Below are 13341 nucleotides of genomic sequence, written 5' to 3' on the forward strand. Positions count from 1 at the left end.
TCTTGTTCATTTGTTGCTTTCAGTTTTATATCCCACCTATGAGTGAAATCATATGGTTCTCTACTTTTTCTGACTTACTCCGCTTAGCATGATAGTCTCCATATCTATCCATGTTGTCGCAAATGACACTATTTCATGTTTTCTTATGGCTGATTAATATTCCATTCTATATATGTACCACATCTTCTTTATCCAATCATCTATCAAAGGACACTTTGGTTTTTTCTATGTCTTGGCCAACATGAATAATGCTGCAGTGAACATCGTAGTACATATATTATTATGGATAAATGTTTTCAGATTTTTTGGGTAGATACCCAGGAGAGAGATTGCTGGGTCATATGGTAGTTCCATTCTTAATTTTTTGAGGAACCTCCACAACTGCCTTCCACAGCAGCTGCACCAGTCTGCATTCCCACCAACAGTATATGAGGGTTCCTTTTTCTCCACAGCCTCTCCAACACTTGTTACTATTTGTCTTGTTGATGGTAGCCATTGTAACAGGTGTGAGGTGATATCTCATTGTGGTTTTGATTTGCATTTCCTTAGTAGCTAGTGAAGTTGAGCATATGGATATCTGTCAGTAGCTGGTATGTTTTCCTGGGAGAATGTCTGTTTAGGTCCTCTGGCCAATTTTTTTTCATTGGTTAGTTTCTTTTTTGTTGTTGAGTCGTAGGAGTTCTTTATATATTTTGGATATTACCTCCCTTAACAGATGCGTTGTTTACAAATATCTTCTTCCATTTGGTTGGTTACCTTTTTGTTTTGTTGATGGTTTCTTTTGCTGTGTAGAAGCTTTTTAGTTGCATATAGTCTCATTCATTTATTTTTGCTTTTATTTCCCTTGCCTTTGATGTCAAAATAATAAAATCCTTTTTGAGGGCAGCCGGATGGTAAGTTGGTTAAAGTGGGAGCTCTTAGCAACAAGTTCGGTGGTTCAATTCCCACATAGGATGGTGGGCTCGGCCCCCCTGCAAGTATGATTGAAAATGGAAACTGGTCTTGGAGCTGAGCTGCGCCCTCCACAGCTAGCTTGGAGGACAACGACTTGGAGCTGATGGGCCCTGGAGAAATATACTGTTCCCTAGTATCCCCCAATTAAAAAAAAAATCCTTTTTGGAACCAAGGTCCATACGTTTAGTACCTATGCCTTGTATGCAATTTATTGTTTCAGGTCTTATGTTTAAGTCTTTGGTCCATTTTGAGTTAATTCTGGTGTATGGTGACAGATACCATCTAGTTTCATTCTTTTGCATGTAGCTTTCCAATTTTTCCAGCACTATTGATTGAGAAACGTTTCTTTTCTCCATTGTATGTTTTTGCTTCCTGTCGAAAATTTTCAGCCCACATGTATTGGGTTTATTTCTGGGTTCTCAGTTCTGTTCCGTTGGTCTGTGTGTCTATTTGTCTGCCAGTACTATGGTGTTTTGATTATTGTTACTTTGTAGTATAATTTGAAGTCAGGGAGTGTGACACCTCCAGCCTTTTTCTTTTTTCTCAGGATTACTTTAGCTATTTGGGGTCTTTTGTGACAGACACAGCATTTTAGAAGCAGTCTGAAACATACATATTATGTCCTTTAAATAATACATATGCCCTGGCTTTTAATATAAATCATTCTGAGTGCTTAAAGTAGAAATAGTCAAGGTTTACAAATCAAATGAGTTGCTCTAGTGCTTACCAGAATGCAGTTACAATTCCATTTTCAAATGCACCGTAATTGTCCCCCTTTTCCCTCCTTGTAGTTCTCATTGTCAGAAACTGGTTGTGGCACTTAGTCCCCAGTAACCTAAATGTGTCCTGGGATTTAATTTGCAAGTGTGTCTTGGAATGCATGTGCCTCAGGCAGGGCTTTTTGGCTAGAATGTCAAATCATATTTTCAAGTAATGCTTTTTAGAAATGCAGACAGAATAAGTGCTATGTTCAAGGCTACATGGACAAAACTGGCGTGTTGGAGTCGGCTTGTTTTCACTGAGAAGAAGATGACTTTGCCAGCAGAAATGTTAGCCAAGTATCTACCCTGTTGTCATCTTTTACACAAGGCAAATCTTTTACCATTAGGCAGTCTTCTTGGAACATTCTTCTCTCTAAAATGAAAATAGAGTCCTTTATTTCTTTTTTATTGGGCATTGCCAAAGCAACGATGTACTCCAGTGTTCAGATATAAGCAAGTCTCCATAAGGTCCTGCTGAGGGCCCCTGGTGGGATATGAAAAGGGCGGAGTACATGGGCCCTGCTGGGCCTTTTATATGTGCCAGTGTAAATGGTGCTGTGTACTTTCAGCAGGTTACCAGTAAAACTTTTATTGCTGTTACCTGTTTTTGAAGGTTGTCTCCTTGGTATAAAATTTCTGTGGGTAAGTTTAAACCACTCAATGTCTAGCACCTTCTTAAATGTAGAACACTATTTTTTCCTGCTGTCTCTTAGAATTTTCTGGCTTCAGGTTGTGTGTATGTCTGTGCATGTATGCATTGGGGGTGGGAAAAACCCTGCTAAGACTAGGTGAGCACAGATCATTTTCCAAATTTATGAATTGTTTTGCCTTAGACATTCAATGAATTCTACAACTGAATCTTTTCAGGGGCTTGAAAAACAGCCTGTGACAACCTTAAAAAGCAGCTGCTCCCTTATAATTCATTTAAATACGCTCTGTGTATTTTAAGTTCCTATTCTGAGCATTCCAGTTAATTTTTTATATGGAATGTGAGTGTGATACAGATTATTTAATACAGCTGCAGCAAACACTGCACTAGTTGGGGTCCTTCATAGTATTTTATGTGTTAAGACTGTATTGCGGGAAATCCTTAACTCTGAAACCAGGAGACAACTGGATATCTGTTAATTTATGTGCCAGTTTGAATGCCTTCCACGAACTTATGAAGCCAGTGAAGAGGGCGTTTTGTTTTTGGTTACAACAAAGGTGTTTCCAGAAACCTGAGCCTTAGCAACCTTTTTCACTGATGAAATTGAAGGTTCTCCGCAGTTCCACAGCTCCTAAACTCTTTTACACACGACCACCACCGTTTTGTTTGTTTGTTTGTTTGTTGTTGTTGTTGTTAGAATTATCTGTCAACCAAGGGTTTCAAAAATGCCAAAAATACTTGCCTCAGTTCTGGATGAAGTTATTTGAAAATTGTTTCCCTTCCCCCCTTCCTTAAGTAGTCCTTTAATGCTGCATACCCCTTTTTGTCTGGCAGTAGCACTGGCCCCACTTTTCAATTGCCAGGGAGGAAGAATGACAGGAATATGTATGATTACGTAATTATTTGCATATGTTCAGTTGACAATCCTAGTGGTAGTCAAGTAAGTTGCCAACCCAATTTTGAAATAGCCACCCCCCTCCCCAAAGCTACTTTGATACCTATCTTAGGTGAAGGCTTATTTCCTCTAAGCACACATACACAAGAAGCAGCAACGGCCAGCTCATGGTCTAGTTCATGTCCCATAATTAGTGTTGTTAGGAAGATTTGCTCTTCATTCTGCATCCCTTTACTTATTGTACACGCTTACCATTGACATGTGTTCAACATGCTCATTCCTGAGTTGTTGATATCTTGATTCTTTTCAGACACCTGTTGTCTTACATGGAACATGGGCAGCAATAGCAGAGGGAGCAGTGAAAGTGACTCCTTGTAAATGTGTACAAAATTATACGAGGGTACCTGCACCAAACTAGTTAAATATTGGAGTGACTAAAGTGATACGACCTAATGTTTTATTTTTGAGTGGCACCATATCACTTAGTCATTAAGAGGGAGCGGTGTAGTCTCTTCAAAGCACACTTTTGTTCTGTGATAGGAAGAGCAGGGTGTGGGTGAACTTTGTGATCTAGTATCACAAAGAAAGAAAACCCCAAATATTCAGGGCCAAACCACAAGTAAAATGCAGTTGGTGTAGGGGAGGGAGATACTTTGTGGGTGGAGCTGCTGTGGAGTCGTATGTCTTTGACGTTTCTCTTGACTCTTAAGAGTTTCTTCCACTACATGAAGATTACATTTATTGGAAGTCATTGGCCTTTATTGGGATGAGTGGCTACACTGCACAGAATCATAAGGTCTGTACAGTGTCTATAATGTCTGCACAGAAGACGCTGGATGAGAAAATCTTAGAATTGAGGGTCGTTTAACATCACCCTTTGACTCAAATTATCCAGCGTGAACTCTCATTGTTTCCTTTTGGCTGACAACTCCTTAAAATGCACTTACCCCTTTGCTTCCTCCCAGTATAATTATTGCTCATAGATTTGTTCAGTTTTTGGTTGTTGTCACATTTTATAAATTGTTGCTCATTAAGTTACCCTCTCTTGGAGTGTAAACTCGCAAAGCTAGATAAACTATATCTCATTTGTCTGACTTGCAGAGAATCTCAAATAATTACAAAAGAGACTTGGGTTGATATTGAATGGCACTGACTGATTTTCCTGTGGTGTAGCAGACTTTCTGATTGGAAAGTTCTTTTGTCTTTTGGAGGTGGCTTTAGTATTTTATTTTTCCAAGAAGGGAATACGCGTTTTTAGTTTAATGAAAATTTCCATACACATGATGCTTACCTAGGCCTTTGCAGCAACCTCACAGATGGCAGTGAAGCAGAGTATGTACACCTTAAGTCCAACTGTTCCCTCTTGGACTTGGTGAATGGTGATAGAGTTTGATTGTCCTACATTTTATCTTCCAGGTGACCATTTGAAGATCTGCCCTCAGGGTTATACCTGCTGCTCTCAAGAGATGGAGGAGAAGTACAGCCTGCAAAGTAAAGATGAGTTCAAAAGTGTGGTCAGCGAGCAGTGCAATCATTTGCAAGCCGTCTTCGCTTCCCGTTACAAGAAGTTTGATGGTATGTATTGGAACTGTGGTCCAAGTAAGCATCAGTATTTGCTCTGTTCCTGAAATTGTTTTAAACCTTTTATTCAAGTCATTTGTAAGAGCTGGTAGTTCAATTTGTACAATTGCTTTTTTCAGAGCACTTCTGTTCTCTCAGTGATCAAGTTTTCCCCTAAGATGTTTCTTCTTGTTGGATCCCAGGGATAAATTAGCCCTATAACGTTGCTGCTAGAATCCTTCTGGATGTACTAGAATCTGTATGGTAGGCATTATGGAAATATGGTCACAAGGAGCCAAAAAATAGATTAAAGTGGTTTAATTTAAATGCTTTCATTTCTTGGGTGAACACAGAATAGTGTTGTTGACGCAAGTCACTTAAAAAAATCTTCATAATAAAAAACAGGCATCTGAAAACTTAGTCAAAATAACCGTAGAGATTCTGCAGATGCTGGACTTCAAATTAAATTTCAAAATGGATTCCCCAAAGACAACTAGAATTCCTAGAAGCTCTGTAGAACACAGACAGGATTAAAGCTCAGTTCTTGAGTTTCCATGCAGCAGCAAGCCACAAGTAGCTACTATACTATACTCTTCATTTAAGCTGGCCTCATTTTAGCTGGGGCTCTGGCTTAGTCTATCCATGTAAAGTCATGACCAAACTCATTTCAATCCCCTGCGCCAAACATGGATTCTCACATGCATACTTTCTTTTAACAGTGAACAAATAGTCAGTATGAGCCAAATGAGAGGCACTTCAATCATATCTGAAGCAATGTTACAGATAACAGATTTTAAAAACTAGAGTATGGGGTCCAAAACACCTCAGGATTCCTTTCTTTGTTGCTGTTCAGTCAGTTTGAAGATTGTTATGAAGTAGATTTAATTTTAATAGGAATGATTTTCTTTGTGCCTGTTTTAAAGGCCATTCTAATTACATAGTATCTTTGAAGCATGCTTTTCATGACATTATGTGTGGTGAAGAAGTACGAGGCAAATTTTCGAGATGCGAAATGTCTTTGAGTATTTCTGCAAAGGGCTCGTTACCATGGTGAGAAGCTGGACTAAATTAGATTTGATATAGAAGGCAGTCGTCAGCTAAAGAACAGGTTGTATTTCAAATATTGGCTTTGAGATTTGTTATTTGAAACTTATAACCGATTTAATAAGTGTTAGTTGGGTTCCCATGCTACACCACGAAAGCGTATTTTATTTGTAATGTGGTTGAACTAAATTTTTTTTCTATGTAGCATACCGTATATTGTACCCATTTTCCCCAACATTTTGTATGCAGATTTGTATGCAGAGTTGTGTTTAGTTTTGATGTTATCTCCTCCTTTCCCGGAATGGATGGAAATAATTTTCCCATACCCTCCAACACACATGCTGTAGCTGTAAAGCGTATTTAACAATATGTTTACACCACATGGAAAATGGTGTTATTGGCAAAAGATATCATTAGATCACCTCTGTCTCTCTGGGTCAGTAAATCATGGGTATGATTATTTAAAAGAATGCTATTCTCTTGACTATGACATTTCTCCTTCAAGACAATAACCAAAGCATTTTCTTTTACTTTGAGGAGAAAACTTAGAAAGATTATCACATGGTCATCTTTGAAAACTTGAGATACTGATATTTAAAAATTACTACTTGTGTAATTAATACTGGAATTTAGAAAGTAAAAATGCTGCTCTTTAGACATGGCTAGCCTGCATGCAGATAGCTGTTCCCAGGTTCCAAGGCCACGTGTTGCAAGTTACCCCCATTTCTTGTTAGACATGTCTTCTAGTGTGGAGCCCACAATGACCTTTCTTGTCTGTGAGCCTGCTGGTTTAGCTGTCCTTTCCCCTTCTCGCTCCCCATGGCTTTATAGCATTACTCGTACGATTCCAATGTGTAGTTTTTAAAAAGCCATACAGAAAAAAAAACACTTTATCAGTAAGTGTTAACATATGTTTTTGAAAAAGGACAGAAAAACTGTTTCTCTTGCCCTTTTCCTACCAGCCTTCACATTCAATAAATGTGTTAGCACTGTTTCTTTATCACTTTCAAAACTGGTCACAAAAAATGATTATGAAATGCCAGTTTGTTTCTTAAGACATCAAATTAAAATATGGCATAGACAATAAAGGTAGTGAGCACAGATTAATTTTTTTGAAGTAGTTGCTGAAATGTGTTTGTTCTAGAGATCAGAAAAGAGCTGGGATATGTCGTATGTTTCCTCCAAATTAGGTTTTCTGAGACAATTAAATACTTTTATGGTAAAGCCTCAGCTGAATTGTATCCAGCAAACTGTAATTCTCTAGTGGGTACTGTATTTATTGATTGATTTTTTAAGGATGGCAATTAGGACATGCCAACACTCTTCAAGGCTTAAAGAGGATGTTGAGTGGAATTGTATAGGGGCTGTCTTGATTCTTAGAAATCCAAGGGTAAGGTGCTTTGGTCAGAGAATTATCCAAGCCCTTATAAAAGCCAAACTCCAGTTTATTGATGTGAATGAAAAGAGAGGAAGTTAGGTAGAGTAACAAGATGACGGCTGGAGAACTAAGATGGGGACAGTGAGGTGGCATGAAGAAGGCTGAAGACAAGTACTGAGGAAACAGCAAAGGGACACATGGGAAGCTATGGTGTCAGGCAACTTCAAAGGAGTATGTTTTGCCATCTCCAGACTTATAGTATAAATTCAAAGTGGTGACCCTGAGCACAGGCAATTTCCTCTGCCTTCAAACTTTAGTCATGTTTATGATATTCCACTTCTTTCTAAGGCAAGAACAATTACTTTTTATGAACTTTTAAATAAAATGAGATTTGGAGGCTTTCCGGGGATTAACCTTTTTAAACCTGAAATCGTCCCATTTTCCCAGTTTTCCATCATTCTGCCTCCATGAGCTCCAGTCAGAGTTCAAGTGTTAGTTCTGGCATTTTTGAGCCAGATGCCTTATCTCCCTTATCTCCGAGGTCCTTTTTTGTTCTATACGTTTAATTTTCTATTGTTTGCACACATAAAAAGACTGTAAGTCTATAAATCAGTTTTTACGTTGTAAAGAGGTGTGTGTGTATGTGCACGCGTGCATGTTTTCAGAACTGGGTGAAGTACAGAAGAACACTTCCTTGGGCAGCAACAAATTTCTCAGGTTTCTTATATTTTAAGCCTGTACCTCTGAGTTTAAGGACTCACCTCTTTATTTTCCTACACAATAATTGTCTTGATCCACACTTGAACTTAGATGTCCAATACCAGAAATCTACCATCCTAGGCTAGCCATGGAACCAGGAAATGGTAGTGACAGAGCTAGCTGCTCCCCCTCTTGGCCAGTTCTGGGATTTTTTTTTTTTTTTTTTGAAGCAGAACTGCTAATTAACATAGCTGAATCAGTTATCTCATGAATATGCTAATCAGATACTCAGTTCAGGGGACTTTGAAAGAATTGCTTGGCAAAAGGAATAGAAATAATGGAAGTGGAGCATAATCCATGTTTCGGGACCACAACATAAAGACCCACCCCAAAATGTCACGTTCTGTGAGAGAATAGTTGTTTTTAAAAGAAGCATCAAGCAACCCAAATAGATTAAGATTAGAGCTGCCCCATGTTAAATATATTTCTGAACTACATAGTAAAAGTGATTCAACAACTACGAGGATATATTATTGCTTTTAACGACTCCCCGAATCAAATTGTTTGCTTGATATTTTGCATCTTAAAAGAAATCTTAAGAAAATAGAGATACTGTCTGATGCTAGTCCACTGGGAAAACTTTAATTTGTCATTTTAGGAGCAAATGTTGCAACTTTGGACTGGAGGCAGAGCACACTAAATTGTCAGTCTGATTCTGCTGTGAACCCACTGTGACCTGGGGCAATTAACTGGTCTCAGTGTTCCCATCCATAAAATGAGGGGATTGAGCTAGATGCTCTCTAAAGACCTTTTCAATTCTAAAAAAATTCTGTGAATCTTCTAAACATGTGACTAGACCAGCTGCTTTAGTAAAAGGTCTTACAAGATGTTAATTAGCCGTCTGTATGGTACCCTCTATTTTCCTCCTATCATTTCTGAACTCTCCACTACTTTCACCAGGTCTTTGAAAACACTCCCATGAGCCTGAAGCTTGTTAACTCGAATAATAGTACAAATTTTCTGAATTAGCTTAAAACGCACATAAAAGAAAGAATTGTCTGTTCTGTCTGTCTGCATGGGCCAAGTGTAAATCAGAGTGGCCCACCCATTCCTTAAAGCCCCCTTGTCTTCTCTCATTTCACAAAGGCAAGACATGAAGCACTCTTCAGATTTACCCAAATCTGTGTTTTAATCACTGATTGAAAAATTTCCATACTTCATACTGGCCATTACTTCATTATACCAGTAGGAAAACTAGTGTGGAGGCTCAGTGAGTTGAAGTCATTAGAATTCACATGCTCTTGAAAGTAATGACATCAGTGGGAGTGAGCTGGCCACTCACCTTAAAAGACAAATATATCCAACTAAGCTTTAAGGCCATTAGCTAAGCTGAAATTTCTGGATTTTTCCTGACTCCTGACCTTAACTAATTTTTTAGCTACACGGTTTTATTATTGTCCTTTGCATGGCCTTTGCATGACTTACTAAAGACCTCCTGGGAGGTTTTCACATTTTAAAAAGATTTAAAATAAATGTCTCATAGAAATGTATAACATACATACAACATAGGATTGGTTTTTAATCCTCACGTCAGGTTTCATTCATTAAGACAGCTTTTAAAAATTTGTTGCTTTTTAAAAACCTCTGCTTCAGTGCAGCAGGCAACATTTCACAGGACTGAGTAGCTAAGAAAGTATAGAAAAAGACGTAAGGCCTTCTGGCCTTCCAGCAAATGCAGTGTTCTTTCCAGATCATGCTAATGTTCTTTGATTTAGTTGGAAAGCACTGCTACTCTTTCCTCTACAATTCTATTTTCTTTTCCTTCCATGTGAAGAAGACTAAAATGCTGGGTATTTTTGCTAATTCTTTTTATAATGTCTCTGAAACTTGATGAGAATGAGCCACTGCCAGCTTACTGTAATAAAATCAAGAGCGCAGACAAAACACACATTTCTTTATTGACAAAGGTTTTCTGCCTTTTGAGTTATCTGAAGTGTGACCAATTGTAGCTCTAGCGTTGGCTATTTCATTGGATTGAAAATGCTTGTGCAGCTTCCAAAGAGCCCTGAACACTTTCACTTTGGGCCTCTGCTATTAGCTTTGACTTCTTAAGAAGACATGGCATCAGCTAGAAGCAGCTGATCTGTTTGGAGGCAAGTAAATAAATGGAAGAGCTTTGGCTGAATTGCTTTTATCTACTTTGTTGGTTCGTTGCACTTTGAGCCTGGGAGTTCAGAACGTTGTTGTTCATCTCTGCCTACCCTCTTTCCATGAGTCTGTCTGTCCAGCCAAAGAAAAGGGCTTATTTGATCTAGCACTGATTCCAGCTGATTGACTGAGAGAATTCCCAAGCCAGTCAGGCCTTTCGTGTTCATTGTCCCTGCCCATCTCCATCACTTCTCTCTTGAAAGAATTAGCAGAGCAGTTGAAACTCTTGTAATAATATAACTCAAAATAGGGAGAGTGCTACGTGGGCTACACCTTTTCTGGAGGTCAGTTTGTCAATGTGTGAGAAGTTTTGAATACGTTCATACCCTTTGATTTAGTAATTCTACTTCTAGGTACTTATGTCAAGGAAAGAAAGATCTGCATACAGATTTATGTACAGGAATGTTTATTATCACAGCGTTATTTATAATGAAGAATAGGAAATCAGCCTAAATGTCCCATGGTGATTACATTATGATCTGTCCCTGCAGTTTCATAGTATGCAGTTGTTAAAATGATGTTTCTAAAGAATTTGTAATCACACAGGAAATGCTAACCATCCACTGTTACATGAGAACAGGGTATAAATATAGTATGATCTCAGTCATGTGACAGAATATTTCTTCATAGGAAAAAGACAGGAAGAAAATTCTATAAACCATTGTTGCTCTTTTAATGGAGGGATTTGGGGATAATTTCCATTTTTTTCATACCTTTGCATATTTTTCAAATTGCTACAATTTGAAAGGAATACTTAATGTAAAAATTTGTATTTTTTAATAAAAAATGTAAGAACTGCTTTGGTGGGTTTAAAAAATTTTTTTCTTAAGTATTACAATGCACACTGAGGACAATTTAGAAAAAGTAGAAAAATGCATTGGAGCCTCCAGCAATTAAGTTGAATGAATAGAATAAAGGGAAATAAAGTTATTATTTTTAAAAAGAATTTTTTTTTTTTTTAATTGGGGAACAGTGTTTTTTTTCCAGGACCCATCAGCTCCAAGTCCAGTCGACTGTCCTTCAGTCTAGCTGTGGAGGGCACAGCTCAGCTCCAAGTCCAGTTGCCGTTTTCAGTCTTTAGTTGCAGGGGGCACAGCCCACCATCCCATGCGGGAATTGAACTGGCAACCTTGTTGTTGAGAGCTCGCGCTCTAACCGACTGAGCCATCCAGCCGCCCCACCGGCAGCTCAGCGGCAGCTCGTCTTCAATCTCGTTGTGGAGGGCGCAGCTCACTGGCCCATGTGGGAATTGGACAGGCAACCGTGTTGTTCAGAGCTCGTGTAACCAACTGAGCCATCCGGCCGCCCCATATTTTATTGACTATGAAATATCACTGAAAAATTTGGGTGAACAAAATTGAGAAATATGTTGGAAAAAATCACTCTTGGTCCCCAACTCTCAATCCATCACCATTGTCTTTACCTCATCTTTTCTGTGTGTGTGTGCATGTAGATAATGCCTATATATACATGCCAATTGGAATCATGCTATTTTGTATCCTGATATTTCTCTTAATGTTGCATCATGAGCACAGGTAGATTGTATTATTAGGTTTGTGTATGAGGCCCTATAATAGATCCACATAGAGGTTAGTGTGTGGAACACTTGCAGTGGCTGCTCCAGCCTCGTAGCTTACTTAAACATGCTCTCAGCCTTCTCTGGGCACTTCTGAATGAAAGGGAATATGGGTGTGCTGAAGTAAATTGGCTAGCTGGTGCTGGGATATCTTTAGTAGAAATGGAATGGTGCCCAGTGGAAGGGACCTTTCAGTACTGACCCTGTGTTCCTGGCCACATTATCTAGAGACAGGGGCCATGAGAGATAAACATTGTATTTACTCAATAGGAGCTTTAACAGGGAAAATGCATTAACTAATAAAATTAACCTTGGGGAGAAAGGGCTAGTTCCTAGTTTGGCAGGATCCCCTAGCATCCTTTGATATGTCAACAGACCCTAATAAGGGCGGCAGCTGGCAATTGTCTTGTCTTCCTAGAAGAGGTCTATTGATAAGCTGATGAACATTAGTCAAGTACATGTCCTTTTAGTACACCATGCCCTAGCAGGCACTCTTGAGGAGTGAGATTATGCCCAGATGAACTAAACAGTGTGGTTAAAAACTTATACAGACTTTACCCAAAAAGCAAGACATTTGTAGATGCTTATGTTACCTGTTCTTCATTAAGTACTTGATCTTGGGTGAAAGAATGTATGAGTATAACACTTTGAGTTTTCTTAACAGTGTGAAAAGTATGATTTGTAGCATTTATAAGGAGGCTGCTTTTCTCAGGAATTTTGTTGATGTGGTAACTTAATGTTTGCATGCTACATACACCAGGGCTGTGAAATACAGCCTTTACAGTAAGTAAAGAGGAAATTAATCTTCTATGTAAAAGGAAGCTTCCTAATATTATAAACACAAGGTGGTAATTCATAGCACCATGCAAATGGATTAAATAGAAAGAGCTTCCAATCTCTTAAGGTCATAGGTTAATTTTAGAATGCATTCTAGCTCATTCATCAATGGCCAGTCTATTGTTTATAAAAGAGTAACTAATGGCATTTAATAGCAAGAACTGGGGTCCTTTTGACCTATTTCAATAATTTTGAATGTTGATTTGATGCAAGACAAGTGGCTGGGGATAGAAGTTCCAAAAGTACATGATGTTCTTTTTTTAAAAGACAGGATATTTATATAGACAACTTTTCACATGGAAAAGTTTTGCCTTTTCACCCTAGTTTTTCCCATGTTAAATTGGTACTATTGACATTAAGAATAATCACCTTTTAGAACTGGAAAATACTTAACAATCCCCTAGTTCAACACTTGTACTGAGTTGACTTTTGGTAAAGAAGGTAGTGTGCAAATGAAATGCGTGGGTGGGATTGGGGATTGACCTGCTGTTTAATTCTTAATTTTCTTTTCCCTAATTCTTTGCCCTCATCTTTTAGTGTGTGTGTGTGTGTGTGTGTGTGTGTGTGTGTGTGTGTGTGATATGTGTATGATAATATCTCTTTTAATATAATGTAAAATCTCTTCCCTGGGTTAATGTTTCTCCATTCCATATGTTTCACTCAGTAGTTGCTCCCACCGTCGTAGATGTCTGGGACATTTCACAGCATTGGAAGCAAGAGCCATTAAGCATTTCCTTTGGCTAAATTGCTGCTAGTTTTATAAGGCCTTGGGTCTTCTTA

The 13341-nt window shown here is 38.4% G+C and overlaps 1 protein-coding gene across 1 annotated transcript in view; it reads left to right on the forward strand.

Moving 5' to 3' along the window:
• Nucleotides 1–13341, forward strand: part of GPC4 (glypican 4) — a 121077-nt gene that overhangs the window by 73896 nt on the left and 33840 nt on the right. The window contains exon 2 of the mRNA XM_033114643.1: nt 4676–4834. Coding sequence (XP_032970534.1) covers nt 4676–4834 — 159 coding nt within the window. The remainder of the gene's footprint in view (nt 1–4675; nt 4835–13341) is intronic.

Source organism: Rhinolophus ferrumequinum, chromosome X (genome assembly GCF_004115265.2).
Source record: "Rhinolophus ferrumequinum isolate MPI-CBG mRhiFer1 chromosome X, mRhiFer1_v1.p, whole genome shotgun sequence".
NCBI lineage: Eukaryota > Metazoa > Chordata > Mammalia > Chiroptera > Rhinolophidae > Rhinolophus > Rhinolophus ferrumequinum.